This window comes from Sarcophilus harrisii, chromosome 5 (assembly GCF_902635505.1).
Source record: "Sarcophilus harrisii chromosome 5, mSarHar1.11, whole genome shotgun sequence".
Classification (NCBI taxonomy): Eukaryota; Metazoa; Chordata; class Mammalia; order Dasyuromorphia; family Dasyuridae; genus Sarcophilus; species Sarcophilus harrisii.
This window is the reverse complement of record NC_045430.1, coordinates 237,517,844-237,537,964: the sequence shown is the minus strand read 5'-3', so window position 1 is coordinate 237,537,964 and position 20,121 is coordinate 237,517,844. Positions and strand designations below refer to the sequence as shown.

The following is a 20,121-nucleotide window of genomic DNA, read 5'->3' as shown; positions in this document are numbered from 1 at the left end:
CTAGTTAACCTATTAATTACCTTTGCATAATAATTTCATAACTAATTGAGTCTGACCATATCTATGTTTCCCAAGCCCAGATTCCCACCACTCCTATACTGGGGAGGAGGCACACTTTTTCATCTGTTCATCAGTTATCTGCTTGGTCATTATTAAATTTTGTGAGTTTTAGCTAGAGTTATACTGGACCAGTCATTGTATATATTGTTTTTCTAGTTCTCCTTACTTGGTTACCTGGCTCTCTCTGTATCAGTTCATATCAGTTTTCTGATGCATCTCTGAATTCTTTGTATGCATCATTACTTAAAGAATAATAATATTCTTTTACATTTATGTACCATAATTTATTTTGCTATTCCCCAACTAAGGGGTACATATACTTTTTTCAATTCTTTGCTCCCATAGAAAGTGTTACTCTCAGTATTTTTATGTATATTGGCTTTTCTTTCTGTTTTTTGATGCCATAGAGGTATATACTTAAGGGTACAAAATTTGAGTCAAAGAGTATGTATATGTTAGTCACTTGTTAACATCATTTCAAGTCATGGTGACATCAAATCTACTTATTATAGTAAAGTTTGAGTAACTGAAATGACCAGCTCTCTTATTCTTTTTCCTAGTTTATATATATAAAACCACTACTACTATTATTATTAAAACTGAGATGAAACTAACTGCTGGTGGCATAAATATATTTAAGTGGAAAGTTATTTCTCTGTGTTTGATAAACAAGTCAACATCAACAAATGACTGGAAAAAAAAAAAACATCTATTTATACATTTCACCTGATAAAAAGTTGATTAAAAAAAACACCTTTCAAAATATTACACACTAATCCAAGCTACCTGACATGACAAAAGAACACAAAATTGTTAAAAATTACAAGAAAATCTCCAACAATGCCCGACTGAAATAAGAGACTACAGCTCAATAAAAAGCCAGCATGTAATAAAACAAGATATTACTGTGTAGAGAATAGAAATTGCAGACAGTTTTGTTTGATTATAAAAGCGCCACTTTTTAATTTATCTCTCAAATAAAAACAGCAAATGCAGACAATAACTCATCCTGCTTAGCTGTAAAATGGAGCATCAAAGAATTGAACTTTAAGATTACAGAGACTTAATAAAGGTCATCAATATTTAGGGCTGACCAATTTAACTTCACCACAGTTCGATACTCAATAGTTCAATATGTTGTCCAATGACGATCAGTCAAAAATGGATATCACATTTACTCCTCATCATAGGCTCAGAATGTTAGAAATGCAAGGGGCCTCAAGAGACCCCTCCAATTTAAATTAAAGAAAGCTGAAGTCTACGGAAAAGAGATGTCTTCTCCAAGATCAAATGCAACTTTCTCATAAAGACAAAGCAACTTGTTCCATGTTCCCTTGTTGGAGCCCAGATTGACATTATCATTTCCTTACCTTAGAAAGAACATTGACCCCATCTGATATGGCCTCTCTCTTTCTCTTCAAAGCCAATAAATGACAAACATTTCTTAAGCTCCCTCTGTGCGCCAGGCATTGTGCTAAGCACTGAGAATGTTAAGATAAAAATACCGAAAACTACTTAAACTCATCCCCCATTCTATGCTTTTCTTCAGTCTCTGACAGTGAAGCCGCCAAAGCCAATCTCTCTATATGTGACCAACAGCCCCCATGTCTTTCTATCAATGGTGGGGGGCGGTCCCTCCTTACATCATTCAAGCTTGACAAAGTCCTTCCAATCTTTAAAAGAAATAAAGTCTTCAGTACAGTATACCACCCATCTCATCCTGTATCTCCTGTACTTTCTCCAGACACTCTCCTACCAAATCTGTCTCCACTGCCTGATTCAACTACACGCTTCTCACTCACTCCTTAACCACTTGCAGTCTGGCATCTAGAACACTTCTCTGGCTGTCTGCGCTCTCTTTTCCTAACACGATCGTCAGGTGGTTCTCTTCTAACCATTTCTTCTCAGTCTATTTTCCTGGTTCATCATCCAGATGATGTGCCCTAACCCTGGCACTCCCCAGGTTCTATCCTAAGAGCCCTCCTCCTAACATTCTACATGCTGTCTCTCTGCAACTTCATCCACTCCTATGATTTTACTATTATATCTCTGTAGCTGTTTACAGATCTGTATATCTCCAGTTGCAGTCTCTACTCTGAGCTTCAATTGCACATCAGCTCTATTTTCTACTGGACATTTCCAACCAGACTTTCCAGGGATATCATAAACTTAAATATCTCAAAAATAATACTTATCATCTTCCCTCCATCCCCCACCAAATTCACACCTCTTCCAAATTTTTGTCAAAGGGACCACTTTTTTCTATAATCCATGTTTATAGCATTGGTGTTATGTTCTGCTCATTCTCTCACATCTCACATGTGCCATAAATTGACAAATCTTCTTGGTTTTTACCTCTCATCTGATTCTGCTCTCTACTCGCACAAGCTTGGTGGATCTGGATTTTTTTTCCCGGGAGACAACAGGAAAACATAATGTTCATTAAGAACACAATTTTAAAAATTTTTGTCAGAATGACATATATAGGGCATAGCCATTCTAGAAAGCAATTTGGAATTGTACCCTCGAGCCATTAAACTTCATACACTCTTTGACCCGGTGGTATAAGTATAAGGAATATAGGACGAGATCAAAGGAAAAAGAAAATGACCTTTGTTGACAAAAATACTTATAACAACTCTTTTTTTATAGAAGCACTTCAAATGGAAATTAAGGTGTCTATTTATGAGGGAAGACTAAACACGCTATGGTATATAAATGAAATGGACTATTATTGGGCTTTAAGAAACAACAAAATAAACAGCTTTCAGAGGAAAATGAGAAGACCTTTATGAACCAAGGCAGAGTGAACATAATTAGGAGAACAATTTGTACAATGACATTATAAAGAAAATCAACTTTAAAATAGCAGAATATGGATCAGAGTAATGAACAAATGACAGATATCTAGAAGATCAAGGATTGAACATTCTACCTACCTCTTCACAGAAAAGTGATGGACTTCAAACACAGAGTGAAATATAGATACATATATATAGTCTTGCTTCACTTAACTAAGCATAATCATTAAAAAATATTTTTTTCTTTTGTTTTTATTGTAATTTGGGGGCAGGGATAATAAAGGCTTATTAGTAAGAAAAACAATAAAATGCATTTTATTTTTAAAAGTATTGCTAGGATTTATAAAATTGCCTACAATGTGCCAGGTACTATGCTAAATTCTTTATAAACGTTATTTCACTTGATCCCTGGGAGGCTGAGTACTATTATTATTCCCATTACAGTTAAGGAAACTGAGGAAAGCAGAAATTTACTCAGAGCCACATAACTAATAAGTATCTGAGGCTAGATTTCAGTTCAGGTCTTTATGATGCCAGGCCCAGAGCTGTGCCCACTGCATCATTCACTGAATATCAGCCAATCCCATGAGTCTGACTCACTCCCGCCCTTGTTCTCTGAATCTCTCATCGCAATCTTGCCACTCTGGAGAAACCCACATGTAAAACCCACTTCTGCTAAGTGACTCCTTCCCCAAGACTCCAGATGTGCTTCACTGCACACTCATACCTGAAGGGAGTTGGGGGAGAGGGAAAAAGGAAAAGGAGAGGGAGAAAGGAAGGAGAGAAAGAGAGGAAGGGAAGGAATGGGAGAGAAGGGGAGGAGGAAGAAGAAAGGAAGAGAGGGCTAGAATGGTGATATGGGGGGGGGGGGGGAAACAACCAGGAGAAGACCCAGGACCCACATGGGGAGGAGAACAATTTGCCTCACCAACCCTGAGGGGGAGGAAACGGCCAACTTCAAGGCTTTTTGCAGACAAGATGCTCAAACTGGAAACCTTCCCTTACCCACTTGTTGGCACTCAGCCGGGATAAGACTGCTTGCAAACTGCATGGCCCAGGGATCTGGGCCATCTAGCAGGAAGAGGTCACCACCAGGAGATGCCAGGATCTTGACTGGGGCATTTCTCATATCCCCCACAACATATCTGCAGTTAAGCCAAATAACAGAATTCCTAGTTATGGCTTTATTCCTGTACTGGAATACTTTTCTCCTGGAGAGAAAAGGGAGTTCTATGAGATAGTTCACAATGGTAACCAGTTATTCATTAAAAAAATTAAACAGCTAAATGAATTTCAGGTTTACATGCAACAGTTGGTGTTAACTGATGGCTCATATTCATTCAGCATGATGAATATTCTTCAGCTCCTAAATAAGTTGTATGCTTGAAGCTCATTAATTACTTACAATTTAGAAAAATAGGAATGCTATCTAGTTTTGTCCTTTGAAATGAGCACAAGAAAAGGGGTGATGATACTGTCAATACTATCCAAAATATGATGTATTTGATGATTTTCCCTTTTCTCCCTTGGCACAATATCTTTGCGATATTAGTGAAATGCTACCCATTTGCATATAATTGGGCTTAAAGATGTCAAAAGTTTGAATCATATTTTGTCTTATAGAGAAAAATGTGATAATATATTTATTAACTTAAAAACATAACCAAAATATACAGAGGTAGGGTTTCTAAATGGACGATAAATTATCATGTTTAAAATGCACTGTACTTTGAAAAAAAAATATCAAAGCAAGATTCAAGTCAATCACTTTTAGGAAGTAGGGAAAAAATAGATTCCCCTATTCCCATGACCATTATAAAGAAAAACTGAGCCTCTGTGGCTTGCCTGATTGGAGATATTTTCAAGTAAATCACCAGAAAGAAAAAATCTACATTGCTCTGAGTATTGTCTTTATCATAGAACTGTTTGTCACTGCTGGGAAAGATGAAGGTCATTTTAACCCTCTGCAAATTCTCCTAGTATACAATCTAGGCAGAGACATCTCCTGACATTACTATTATCAACAAACATCTCTACTGAGCACTACAATGGTGGAGATGAGTTTACCTAAATTTTTCTTATATATAGTTACTTCTTGCAAATGAACTCCCTCAAAGAAATGAGACAATCTACTAGTTTAGAAAAGATCTAGACCTCACATGGACCAAATACATCTGTTAAGTAAAGATTTTTCTCAGTAATCCTATTAGCAGGTTGCTTAATAAAATAAAGTCTATTATATTCAATAATAGTTACTGGAGGGATGAGATTTTTATCCATGGCAACTCATGAAGATCATCTACTAGGGCACAGAGTGACTGAAATCTGTGTTAATGGAAAGCACAGCCATATTGAGAACATCACTGATCCTTGAAATACTGAACATAGTACAATGTGTTACCTACACATTGAACATAGTACAATATATGTTGCCTACACATGTCAGAGAAAGGGAAAAAAAAGTATCTTAGTTCTTAATCCTTCAAGTAAAGCCAGTTGAGAAAAGATTTTCATTTTCCAACAGTCAGGAGACTACTCCTTCATGTGGTTCTACTTAAAATATCTTTTGGGGTCTTCTCATTACTAATGCATATACTCATAATGATTCGATTAAAACATTTCACTTTATCCAAGTGAAACAATAACATTTTATTTGATTAGTGATATCAAGGCAATCTTCATTCTGATGTGCTTATGAATAATGATATTAACACAAATTTATATAACATTTTAAAGGTCACTGAAATGCCTTATAACAACAACCCATAGAGATGGGAAATATGAGTATGACTAGCCTATTTTACAGGAGGGGAAATTGAGGCTGAGAGAGTTTATGTGATTTTTGTCCACAATCAGAAACAGGATTGAAAACCTGGCTTTCTGACTCTAAAGTGTTTTTTTCCTCTACAGCCTTCTGGCAGCTTTCCTGCGTGAAAGCTAGGTGCATGCAGGATGCAAAGGAACACTCAACTAAGAAGGAAGACGTTGCGTAAGTGAGACTGAATAAGGACGAAATGCTTTTGGAGTCCCGCTACCACTGGAAATGAGACTTTAGATTGCAATGCTTAGCAAATTGCATCCTTCATGAAGATGCCTCCTTTCCTTTCAACCAATACATTCCCAGTCTAACATTTGTCAAACCTCTTCTTTTGTTAAGAGTTCACTTGTCAGCTTTGAAAATGGTTTGTGCTCTTCCATCCACCTTCCTTGATGGAAATGTGAAAAGTGTGAGTTACTCCCTTTCACAAAGAATCTTGTCAAGGATCTTGGTTCCAACGTGACTGCCCCACTGGGAAAATCTACCTTCTGGAAACTTAACAAATGGTGACTCTTCCATCATAATTCTGCCGCACAGAAATAAAGAGGTCAAACAAGGAGACAACAATCATTAAAGCATGAGGAGAAAGGTGATTGGAGAGCCCGACAGACCCAAACTGTGAAAGCAGCCAGCCCCAGCAATCAGGACAAGCCAACCCTCTCGTTCTAATGGTGGCAATGCCGTTGGGTGGTGACTTAGAATGGACAGGGCAATGACAGCAGCAAAATCTTGGCTGGTATTGGAGCAAGAAATAAATGGACAGAGAACAACTGCCGTGTGAGAATTGATGAAGAGGACATGATTAATGCAAAAAATGTACTCCAAAGAAGCGTCTGCTGAAGAAACCACCTGCAAAATCCCTTTGGCTACCCCCCCCCCCCCCCCCCCCATCCTTCTTGGCTTGGTCCCATTTGTTAGTAGCTCCATCAAGGCAGAGCAGCTGCTGGGAGGGCCATTCTTCCTAAGGTGTTTTAATTCACTGTTTTGTTTTAAACATTCATGCCTCTCCTTGGAGTATATTATATCCACTAAATCATACAATCCATCACCTCTCTCTGTCACTATTCTAGACACAGAAGATCCTCAGAGGATGTGCTTACAACAGAAAGGTCACTTTGAAAGTTGACTAGAGACATGAATGAAAATAAAACATTTTGTTAAGTCCTTTGGTAGTGGAAGCTGCCCTTATGAGTTAACTGGGTGGAAAAAATATTTCCTGGCTGTATTTCAGGTGCCAATGCAAGGTCATATGGAATGGGGGAGCCTTGACTGAGGGCCTTCATGAGGCCACAGGCTTGCCACTTGTTTATAAGACCTTTTTTTTGAAACCCTCTGGAGGAAAAAGTACTAAATGTGGACCTGACTTTGAATACTGACTCTGATACTATTAGTGACCACAGGGAAATAAATGGCTTAATACCTGTGAGCCTCAGTTTCTTTACTGGTAAAACAGTGGTGATAATTTTTGCACTATATAAACAAGATGATTGTAAGGAAAGTACTTCATGGATCTTAAAGCTCTTAAAAAGTTGGGAGACCTGTTGCTATTGTTATCTTTTATTATTATTGTAACAAATCACAAATTCAAGCCTCATTAGCTCTGAAATTTCAAAGACAACAGCCTGGAGATTTTTAAGAGGCTAGAGTAAAGGAAAAATCAAAATAATATTTTTCAATAGTTCACAGATGTTATGTGGATAAAGGAATTTTCCTTTTTTAATGAGGTGTATATATATGGAGGCTCAAATTAAATGAGGAATAGATCTGTGAATCCTGTAGGCCCTGAAAATACAAAACTAAATTTGTCTACTATCAGCTACTAAATTGTAATAAACCCAAACTGAAACTGAAATGAACCTTTGTGGTTGTTTTTTATTGTTGTTATTGTTGGGTTTTTGTTTCTGGTTTTTTGTTTTTGTTTTTTGCTAATAAGAAATGCTAATTTTTTGAAAGGCTTTGACAAACCACTTCTGTATCTTTGCCAAGAAAACTCCAGAAGGGGTCACAAAGAAACGAACATGACTGAAAAGACTGAACACCAACAAAAAATTTATTAGAAGGAATATGAATCTTCTTTTACTGTTTTATTGATGGATTCTGATTTTTTTGATGACATCATCATGTTTCAAAAACTGCTAGCATAAACAGATGATTGCACGCATGTGCACATTCTCTCTGCAATCCTCCCTTGTCATAAAGAGAGTTGAATAAAACGAGCAGACCCATGGTCCATATTGAAGAATGGATACAGATTTCTTTAGCCTATGTCTCCTACCTATGTAGAGTGAAGAGGGAGATGGGCTGTTTAGTTTTTTAAGACCAATTCATAATTTCTTTGTGATATTCATTAATCCAACAACCATGAGCTGTTCCTCAGAATCTGACAATTACAAGTTCCTTCTTGAATCTTGCCATCCTTCTTGGATTGGTATGGTTGGGATGGTATTTCTGTTTCAGAGAATTCTGCTGGATACAGACTACACCATAGTGGGAGAAAAGCCCTGGCTTTGGAGTCAGAAGGCCTGGGTATCACTCCTGACATTGCTGTATACTGGTTACAGTGACTCGGGTAGTCATTTGAACAGCCTGGGTCTCAGTTTCCTCATTAGTAAAATGAGGAATTTGGTGTAGATGACCTCCAAGGTCCCTTACAGCCCAGCCAAGTCTATAACTGCTGTCTCAGAAGTTCCAGTTGCTCACATTATCTGGACTACTATTCTTTGATCATGACTTCCTTGCTTTCTGACCTCACCCAGAACAGAAATGTCTTGGGTTCCCTTTTACCTTGATTCCAACACAAAGGAAATCCAATCAGTATCACAGGCCCTGATCAATGCCAATCCTTAGCATGGTGCTGTGGGTTTAGACAAGGGTGGCACTGGGGACAAATCACATTTCTGTAAACTCCTATCTAATATCCCTTAATCTCTAAATTATTTCCATTCCCAACTAGATAACCTACTGTCCCCCAAGCTGAAATCACAGAATCACTAGATCTCAGGATTATAAATTTAGGGCTAGAAAGGATGTCAGATCCATCGAGTGCAATTCCCTTCATTTTACCAGTGAGGAAACTAGGGACTGGGAAGATTAAGTGATTTTGTTCACGGTAGTCTGTGACAAAGTGGGGTTATATTCTGATCCTGTGGTCTCGGGAACAAAATTGTTCCTTCATTCAAAGCTCCAGTTTGACCTGCCTATCGGTCATTTCAAAACAGATGCCCCAGAAACACCTCAAATTTAGCACGTATGAAAATAAATAATTCTCTTTCTTCCCAAGCTCTCTCTTTTCTGAATTTAACTTGCTAAATCTAGTTGTTTCTACTTTCCCCCATCACTCATACATCTGTCTCTAGATTCACGCAGTCACAATCTTAGTTTAGAACCTCCTCATCTCTCACCCGGACTGTTTCCAACAGTTTTTCTTCCTAATTAGTAACAGTGATTTGTTTTCTTTCCCTTCCACATACCTCCAGTTTAACAGCTGTATAACTGGTTTTCATTTTTAAAAAAAATTTTTTTCTCCCATTACATATTAAAATAATTTTAAAACTTTCTTTTCAAGTTCTGAGTTTCAAACTTTATCCTTCCCTCTTTGAGACAATAAGCAATTCAATAATTTTCTTTATGTGCAATGATGGAAAATATTTCCATATTAATTTTGTACAAAAAGACTTGGGGAAAAAAAATGAAAATGAAAAATAGCATGTTTCAATTGGCATTCAGGCTGTAATTGATTTCCATTCTTAACAATCCTCCATTAAATCTCCAAAATGTTTTCCCTAAACTCAAGTCTAATCATATCATCTCCATATTCAGTAAACTCCAGCGGCCTTCTATTAATTATCTCTAAGATCAGATATAAACTCCTCTGTTTAACATTTAAAGCTCTTTATAACCTGGTTTGTTTCTCCTTTTCCATTCTTTTAATACTTTTCTCTTTTCTGGGTACATTATGATCCAGCTATACTGGTTTCATTCACATTGTTTTTCATCCAGATGCTCTAACTCCCACCTCCAGGCCTTTGTCCTGCCTGCTCACCATACTTAGGAATGCTCTCCCTTGTTGCCTCTGCCTCTTAAAACTTGCCTTCAAGATTGTCCCTATTCTAGGAATATGGCTGGCTTCTATACACTGCCCTGTACCCATGTAAGGTTAGGTTATTTCCCCAACCAGATGGACAGATTCCACAATGCTAATTTTTACTCTCAGGGCTCTAGGGTTACCCCAGTGTTTAGGAAATACATATCTACAATACGATTATTGCCTCTACACCCTGACTAATATGCTTCTCATTTATATTAATCAGCCATAATGATAACATTAACTCTTCAACTGGAAACACTTACTAAATGAGAAAGCAAAATAGGAAATAATTATACCAACTTTTACTGAATTTGAAGGCAGAAGTAGAAGTAACCAACATACTCATAAACCTAAGTTATATTCTCCCATTAGAACACATAGTGTTCATGGTGGGCCAGTGAGCATAAATGTGCAAAAAAACCCAGTATGGATGTATCTGAACAGATAAACCCATATGCCTGGGATAACTAATGACTCTGAACCGCAGGCCTGGATATCAGTGGCTTTTTTTAGGGAATAGTCTGAACTATATATCACCTACTAGGTGAGACCATTACACTTCTGATCCTCTTGGCTTTACAGACCAGGGAAATAGCAGTACTAAACTCTTTATTTTACACAGAACACAGGCTTTATGACACTTCCAAGCAAATACAATGTCCATATAAGAAAGGGCCGTTAGACATAAATATTGTCTCTTCTATCAGAATGCAAGCTCCCTGAGGACAAGGTTTAATTTTGGTTTTTTTCTTTTCTTCCTAATGTAGTAAGCTTTACAGAATGCCAGCCATAGAGTAGGCACTTAATAAATGTTTGTTGACCTAGTGATCTATGAATTCTACTAATTAGAAAACATTATTTTAGTGAAAAGACTAAATTTTGCTACCTCCTCCACAGAACATTTCCACTCAAGTGCCTTTCTGATCATTTTTTAACACTAGCATATCTGAAAGATTTTTTTTTTTTTTACTCAGACATGGATTTTACACGATCATTTATTAGATTTATAGATCATCTTCTTCCAACGAGATCAGGGAACTGGGATAACATTTTTCACTGATACAAAGTAAGCAAAATGTCGGGATCCATCAAATGGGTTTAAAGTCAGTGCTTACTGAAATGAGTTTGTAGTATTAAGGAGCTCAGTTCGATAGTCCATCAAAAAAGAAATGACCTTTACATCCCACTTTAGTGATTTTTTTAAATGAGAGAAAAGGACAGCAAAGGTAGGTCATCAGATTACAGATTATGAGCTCAGGAAGGATATTAGAGGTTAAGTCATCCAAACCCTCCATTTTACAGATGAGGAAACTGAGTTCAGAAAGGTGTAGTCTGTCCAAAACCATATGACTGGCAAGCTTTGAATTTGAATTCAGCTCCTCTGACATCAAAAGCATTCTTTTCACATACCAGCTACAATTTCATAGATATTTAATTACTCAATCAGTAAACATGCATTAAGGTGTTAGGCACTGTATTAGATACTGGGAAACCAAGGAGACAGTCCTTGCCCTTAAGTTTATGTTCTATTAAGTGCTTGCTATATCTGGTAGCACTGTAGGAGCTTAATCAAGACCGAATTAAGGGAATAAGTCACATACAGGGGAGCAGAGGCCAGGAAAGGAGTTACGGTCTTGCAGTCACCAGAATTAAGAGTAGTAAGTATATTAGCATATTGTCTCATCCTAAAATGGCTGTTGTTCCCAAAATAAAAGTGATTAAAAGAAAAAGAAAAAAAAAAAAAAAAAAAAAAGGAAGGAGATAAGAAGCACATGCTTACCCCAGAAAGGAAACTGACAGGATTCCCATGCTGGGCACAGGCAGGTATTCTGGGAAGCATGGTTTGGGAGTTGGGGTAAGTTTTTCTTCATTCACCCATCAATTGGGACATTTCACTCTAAGGCTAGAACCTGAAAGCTGAGTGGATTAACTCCTCACAGGAGAGAGGGGCAATCTTTAGACTGTCATGAGCCATGTTCTAGGGGCGCAGGTATACACAGTTAGTTTCAAGGTAGGTAGCAAGATTCCAAACTCTGAGCAGGCTCCGGTGTTGTAGCTGCTACATGGCATGATCTAAGGCTCTGGAGAGGGAGGCATGTGAAACATACAGATATTTTTTATATTTGCATTTTACAGGGTATCTTTTTCTTCTCCAAAACAGAATGAAGATGTACCTTAGAAAAAAAGTTTAAGTAAATGCTCTTGGAAAGACATTTCAAGTCTGACAGGCAAGGATTGCATAAAAATAAAATGACCACTCAGCCAGTTCTGAAGTGGCAATTAAAAGGGAATAAACACTCATCCTAATCTTGGCATTCTATAGAGATCATGAAGATCCTGCTGTCCCTTTGGAAGAAAGAATATACAGTCTAAAAGGGACAAATCAATTTTGGTCAAGTAAGAATTTAAAAAGAAAGGGCTTTGGGTTCTTCTCTTTTGTTCTCCTCCCACTCCATTTCATGTGCCTGTATATCATGTTCAATCAAGCACAAGACATGGGGAGGGGGCAATGTGAGGGATCAAAGCTGGTAGTTCCTATTCTTATTTCTGAAGCAGAGCAATTGAGGTGGAGACTTCAGCTGCATAGTCAGGTCCAGTGTAGGCCCTCTGAACTACTGGGAGGTTCCTCTGAAACTAACCCTGCAGGGCCAAGGCTTTGGATTCCACCCTCCAGTCCTGTTAGAGAGAGCATCTTGTGCTAGGGTGACAGACACTGAGCCAGAGGGAGAATAACGAGTGTTATTGAGTCCTTCTACCTACTAGGGAACAGAATTGCCTCTCCTTTCTTTGACCAAACTTTCTTCCATGGCTTCATGCACTAAAGCACATTATTTTACATCTCACAAATGAACTCAAGGTAAATAACAGTATAAGACTCACGTAGTTTTCAGGGTATCCTGACAGATCTAAAAAGTAAATCAAATAAAGCAAACTACTTCAAGTACTGAGCTGATTAAAAAGTTTTTAATAACCTCACCCCTAATTCATTTGACTTGTATAATTTTTTTACATAGATCCATAACCAGAAAGATTTTATAATTTATGGTCAAAAAATATAAAACTATAGCCTGAACTTATTCTTTCGTTTTTTTTTAACTCTTTTCCTCCTTTTTCCTATTCATTCATTCCTTCTCTTCTTCCTTTTTTCCTTCTTTCCTCCCTCCCTCCTCCTTTCCCTTTCTTTCCTTTTTTCTGACTCTCCTTCACTACCTCTCCTTTTTTCCCTTTTCTCTTTCCTCTACTTCCTGTTTTGTTCTCTCCCTCCCCTCCTTCCTTCTTACCCTTTTCTCACCCCCTAACTTCCTTTTTTTCTGGCAAAAGAAATCTTAGAATATAAGCTTGAGTGTGATAACAATGTATGTCTGACAATTGGTAGCTTCTTAATATATTAAGTAATTACACTTGATAATGAGGTGGTAAACTCTGCTGTATCTCCCCTCTTAAAGAAGTTGAAGAGCTGTCAATTCACTTGGAATTTGGCACTCCTGCTAAAAAGTACTGGTCATCCCTCCCAAATTATGGCTCTACTTTTTAGGCAACAAATATAAAATGTAACTCAAAAAAAACTACAAAGCTTCAAAAAATCAGAAATTTTTTCCTGAAGCACCATATGATTTGAAAATTTCCTATATAGCAATTCTGAGGTGCAAATATATCCCCAACCGAAAACAAATTACATTCAGAAAAGTATTAAGGCAAAATATACTTTAGTATATTCTCATTCTCTAAAAGAAATGCATATCTATGGGTTATAATAAGCAAATATTCTGGATTACTAAGAATTAACTCTAATGCTCCTTTCCACTTTTCCAAGAAAACTGGGAGTTTACTGAACTTATTGATTTTGAAGTAAGGGCAAAAGCCCATATGTACACAGACAGTGCCTTTCAAATGCAAGCATTACAAAGAAACTAATCACTTTATCATAAAATCATAAATTTAAAACTCAAGATCATCTTGCTCAACCCTCTCATTTTGCAGAAAGGAAAATAGTGAGGTTGTTACAAGGTCAAACAGTTAAGGAAAAAACCTGTTATTTGAAATCACAGCTTTGGAATCTAGATCCAGGGTTCTATTTGTTGCACAATGATGCTTCTTCATACGATTTAAATGACATGAAAAGATAATAATAACTAACAGGTTTATGGCATTTTTAAAGTTTGCAAAATGCTTTACAAATATCATCTCAGTTTATCCTCATAACAACCCTGGGGATAGGTGCTATTACTATCTCCTATTTTACAGATGAGGAAATTTAGACCCATTACTTTTAAATAGTGATTAATGATTAGCTGGGAAACAACAAAAGTAAAATAATCTGCCAGTTTGAGATCAGATTCACTAACATTGCTCTCATTTCTCAAGACATGCAAAAGTGGTCTGGCTTGCCTTTATAATGTTTGAAACCTGACTGTTTAGGAGTTAAAAAAAAAAAATAAGGGATCTATAATGATTCTGAATATTCTATTCTACTGATGAATCAATAAAGTACAACCTATGGGTTTCTTATATATCTCTAGGACCAAGCATTTATAAATATCACTGTTATCCCCTTTTATGTTGTTGCTTTTTAACCCACTTAAAAACTGAAAGGGAAGAAAGGTTTTACAATTGGAATGTACTACCATTTTAGCAATTTCCGTCTAATAACTATTTAGTTTTAATGTCATTGCTCAGCACAGCTCACCCTCTATGATCCTGTCAGATCTAAGCAAGTTCAGGCTTTGCCAAGATGCGGATATGTGACCACAGAATACCAGGGAGCTATGGAAAGGGGGTTAACTATTTAAGAGAGGCTGTTTTCTCCTATCAATCAGGACTGATCTCCAGGCCAGGGACAAAAGGGGAAAGTTCTGTGTGCAGGATATTGTCATGAATCTATTAAGTCAAAAAGGAAGAGTTCTGGTGAGATGTGATCTTTAATGACCCCAACTTGTAAAAAATACTGTGGAAAGTAAAATCTCAACAACGGGGCAAATTCCGAGGCAGGGCTGTATTTCATTACTAAAGCTTTATATCTTGGGAACTTAAATTGGTTCTGCCTACATGTTTTTCACGTCTCTTTCTTTTTTATAGGCTTGCAGCCAGAGACAATTGCATTTGAACCACAGAGACCATTTAAGAAGTCTGATAAATCACATTAATAAGCTTGGATCAGTCAAGAGAACACTGGCCTCAAAGTTAAGAGACCTGGGTTCTAGTCTTAGTTTTGTCATTAACTAGCCATGTAATCATACCTAAATGATTTTGCCTCTTGGGAACCATTTTCTCATCTGCAAAGTGAGAAGGTTCTAATATACAATGACCAGGGGCCCATTGTAGCAATGACACGTGATGAATATATAAACTTGTCTTTGTGAGACAAATATATTTGAAATGAAATGCAATGTAGTATTATTAGCCAACAAACAAGGAAAATATGGAATCTTCCACAAAGGGAAACCATATGAAAGAAACAATGGATGCAAAACAAATCTCTTTTAGAGAAAAATTTCCCCCCGTTTTACTCTGTCCTTCAGAGGATGACTTGAGATGATGACAAAAAAATGCTGAAATGCCATAGGTTTCAACCAAATACTCTTGGTCCTCTCATTTCCAAACTATAAAGCATTTGGACCAGCAAGTCCAAACCACAGCGGAACAAAAAAGCCCTTCTCCAACAAACGAGCCATTTCCATGCTTTGTCCACTTCCAGCAAGGTGGGAGTCTACTACCACCAGATGTCAGATATTCCACTTTTAACTGGCTCTAATTGTTAAGAATTTCTTTCATCAGAGCTGAATCTGCTTTTGTGTAGCTACCATTGCTCATTCCTAGATCTGCCCACTGAGAATGAGCAGAAAAATCTACTTTCTCCTTCCCTATAATAACCCTTCACATATTTAAACTCATTTTTCTTGCTCTTCCAAAATCTTCTCTTCCCTAGGCTCACAGGACCATCATTCATCAATCAGGCACTACATCACAGTTCTCCGCTACTTCCAATGCCCTACTCAATCTCCATAAACAGTATTCCAGACATGGTATGACCAGATGCATATACGGCGGGGTTATCACTTTCTTTTAGGTTGCCATATCTTTTTTACAAACTTCCATTAGCTTTTTGGTGACATCATATGTTACACAGCTGATTCACTGACATTACTGTTTACTAAAATCTTCACGTCTTTTCCAGATAAATTGTTATCTACCCAAAGATCCTCCATCTAATACATGTAAAGTTGACTATACAATTATTGTTATTACTCTTTGAATACAAATTTCTTAAAATAGGAAAGAATTCTACGTGAGGAAACATTCTGTCCTTCCCTATCTGCCCATTGTTGCTACTATATCAAATGCCAGTCCAAAAATGCTCATTCTGCAAAGACCAACCCAGAGATCCACAGATTAGAGTTGGTAGAGAACTCAGAAAATGTGGTCCTGAAATGAGCTAAAATTATTCATATTCCTTTCTGCTGCCTCCCTATTTACTCTCCTCTCTGAATATTAATGTCACCCTCTTCAAAAATAAGAATATGTTTATTCAGTATCTTCCATAAAATTTTATTATAGAGTGGTCCAAGAAGTTAAAGAGATCAATTTAATTGACAGGCAGTTAGGATTCCTTTTATTAAAAAAAAAAAAAAAAAAATACTTGTTCTTTTAAATAATATGTAGAATCACAAATATAACATGAATTCAAGATTCATCTACATTTAACATTTTGAAAGCAATGAAAAAAGACAAATATATTTTAATATAATATAAAAATAACTGATTATCATTTAGATTTTATATGTCACTTTAATAGGAAAGTCTTTTAAATACTTTAAAGATCATCATTTTATTGGTATAGCTAATCTTTCCACTGACACAGATCACAATTTCTTTATACTTTCAGAAGATACTTTTCTTCATTTGTTTTGGTTAACAAAATATGTCATCTGGAAGCCAAATCTGCCCTTGAAGAACAGACACAAAGTCATCACTAGGCCTCTACCCAACACCTTTCTGATCTGGAAACTCCCATTATGACTTGTAATCTAATAGTGCAAAAAAGGAACACACTATTGGCACTGAGATACCAGAGGAAGGCTTGGGTAGGATATGACCTAGTAATCACCATTCACACATAATAATGCATTTACATTTGGAAAGGCAAGGCAAACTGCAACTTCTGTAAACATTCATTCAGATACTTCAGGAGGAAGCACAAGTTACTTACTACTTGTATGTTTCTGAACGGATGTATTCGAAGACATGAGACACTCCAAGCTGGAACTGGTCAGCAATTGGGGTAACCCAGGGATTATTCTCAGCTTTGAAGACCTGCTTTTGGCCAGTTAAATCCAAGTTTCCTAAAAGGATTGAAACAAAAATAATATTGAATTAATCTTGTCTGGTGTGTACCATCCAGATACCCTAATGCCATCCTGAGTTAGATAAGTGCCAAATCAGTGTTTTCATTTATTTATGCATGTAATTGTTTTTCTTATCAGAATATGCAGATTTCCTACATGCAAATCTCTTCTCCTTTGGCACCCAGGAAATATAATCATCTCTATACCAAGCAGAGATCACAAGCTATTCAGTGCTAGTATACAAATTATTTCCCTCCAACACACTAAGTGAACTTATATTTTTTTGTAAGTGCTTAATTAATGCTAAGTTTGTCTTTTCAATGACTGCACAGTTAACGCTACTTTCTCACTTTGTTGGTTTTTAGTCTAAAGCAGTTTATACAAGGTCACGGGCAGAAATGACACAAGAGCTGCTCACAGGACTAACTTCTGAGCGAGATTATGTCTGTCTTTGGATTATGTACTCACCTTAGACTAAAGGGAGGACAGCCACCTTTTTTTTTCCCATCCAAAGTAAGGGGAGGAAATGACAGTTAAGAGGAAGATTCATTACAAAAATAAATCGATAGTCTGAGTGGCAAACAATAATATTCCCCTTGTAAAAATGCTGCCAGTTGACATTTTCTGTAAGTTCGTTTACACCTCCAATAGCCTCACAATGTACAGATGTGCTAAGTATATGACATGTTATAGTATGGGAATGTGTCTCACATTCTGTCAGGTTAGCAGTTAAGGTTTTACACTGGATGCATCCGGGCCCTTATTTAGCAAAGGTAATTTCATAGTTCAACAATACCTCTAAAGCTAGTATTTGCTAGAGACACCTGGCTATTCTGGGCTGCAAGTCAACAGACTGCATTTTTTTAGTGAAACTGAAAGGAAGAAAATTCTGTATAAATGTCTCCAATACCATCTGAGACGCTGAGAGAAAAATTAGTCAAAAAGTAGCATATGTGGCTTCATCTGGCAGCCAAATGAAGATCCTTATCTTTGCAGGCATCTTCCTCTGTAAATCCCTCCAGAACAGGCCTTTGCCTGAGGCTTGGATCATCAAGGGTCCAAAACTAGGGAAGGATACTCACACTGCCTTGTTAATCTTCTCAAGACAGATAATGCCACATCTTTGGTCTGTACTGAGGCTTTATTACTGACCTATTATGTGGCTCTGTTAACCTAGCACATGGAATTTCATCCTTGTAAGAAAGTATATTGCTAACCTTTACTTCTATGATGAGTATCTTAACTGGAAAGAATGTGCAGGCTATTTTTTCATAAAATTAAAAAAAAAATCAAGGTTTTCAAAGGCTGTTTGTTATATGAACACATATAAGCCTATATAGAAAGTTGGAAATGAAGGAAAGGTAAATAATCAAAAACTACTGCATATAAAGTTTTTATATTAAAAACATGTTTAATTCCATTCCATAAATATGATTAAAGTATCTTGCATAGAGATAGCATTTCACTGCTCGCTAAGAGGGATACAAAATTTAGATAATGTGTGAGTGCTTACTGTCCTTGTGGAATTTATAGCATAGTAATATATAACTGAAAGTAAATTTATTGAGAATAGGAGCTCAATGTTTTTTAATTTTGGGGTATCATCAGCACCTAGCTAGGTGTATAAAACAATATTTATTCAACAAATGAAAGTCTGCATGAATGAATGAAGGGAAGGAGATATAAACACAAATAACCAAAATATATAACTTGATAAGTACATTAGTAAAAGGCAATACAAAGTATCCTCTGAATTCCCAAAACAAAGGTCATTACTGGGTGTTAGGGGAGATCAAGAAAGAATTTCCAAAAGCAGCTGTGTATAAGTAGGAATACAAAGAAAACATTTTCCGGTTGTAGGAACAGTGTGAACCAAAACACAATTTCCACAAGATTAAAGGGTATATATTCAGAGGCAGGAAATACTCCAGTTGGGCTGATTTATGAAAAGTGTGATGGGGAATAAAATGAAATAAGACAGGAAAGTTGGGGTTTGAATACCAGGTAAAAAGACTTTAAACTTTACTTCACATATAAGAGATTCACAGATTTATTATTATTATTATTTTTGTTGCTAAGGCCAAGGTCACATAGCTAAGAAATATTGAGTATCTGAGCACACAGTTGAACTCCGGTCCTTTTGACTTCAAGGCCAATCCTCTATCCATTTCACTATCTAGCTGCCTTCATAAAAGATTGTTGAAGGAAAAGTGACATAACCAGATTTATGGTTAATTTTCCTTTTAAAAATATTTTATTTTTCAATTAGCTAGCATTTATTTTCTTCCCCTTCTACTTTCCCTATCATTTTTAAAATAAAAAAATTAAGAGTTTTTGTACAAATTTAATGTAAACTAATGCAAATTAGAAGGAAAATAGATAACTGGAGGGGGTGGGGAGACTAAATTTCTCTGATAAAAGTTTTACAGTGAAGATACCCAAATTTATAAGACTAAGAACCATTCCCTAATAGAAAAATGGTCAAAAGTATATAATGTTTTCAAAGGAAGAAATTCAATTTATCAAGTCATATGGGAAAAAAAAATATTCTAAACCCTCCAATACTTAGAGAAATGAGAATCTAAATACTTTAAGGATCCTCGCCTCATTTATAGGGTTAACTGGAAAACAAATGAGGAAATGGCATATGTCAGAAAGGCTATGGGAAAGCAGGTACAGCACTGCATTGTTGGTGGAGCTGTGAATTGGTCCAGTCATTCTAGAAAGCAATCTGGAACTGCTGTCAAAAATGTGGTAGATTGTTCCCATACCCACTTGAACCAGCTGTACCATGATAAAAACTAAATACACAAAACAAATCAAAGAAAGAAGAAAAAGATTTGTACATAGAAACAAATTTATAAGTACAAAGACTGGCAACAATGGGATTGTTCTTTTAGGGAATGGCTAAATAAATTGTAGTATCTGAATGAAATGGAATGTGATTATGCCACAAGAAATGATGAAATGGACATTTCCAGAGGAAGCTGGGAGGTCTCTTTGAAATGATGC

At 36.6% G+C, this 20,121-nt stretch overlaps 1 protein-coding gene across 6 annotated transcripts in view; it reads right to left on the bottom strand.

Moving 5' to 3' along the window:
• RSU1 (Ras suppressor protein 1) overlaps positions 1-20,121 on the bottom strand; it is a 220,415-nt gene that overhangs the window by 90,354 nt on the left and 109,940 nt on the right. For 5 of the 6 annotated variants that reach the window (XM_031939915.1, XM_031939916.1, XM_031939920.1 and 2 more), the window contains one exon: positions 16,974-17,106. In XM_031939915.1, the coding sequence (XP_031795775.1) occupies positions 16,974-17,106 (133 nt within the window). Of the gene's footprint in view, positions 1-3,987; positions 4,007-16,973; positions 17,107-20,121 lie in introns of those variants that run through there. The other variant, XM_031939919.1, reaches the window with a different exon arrangement.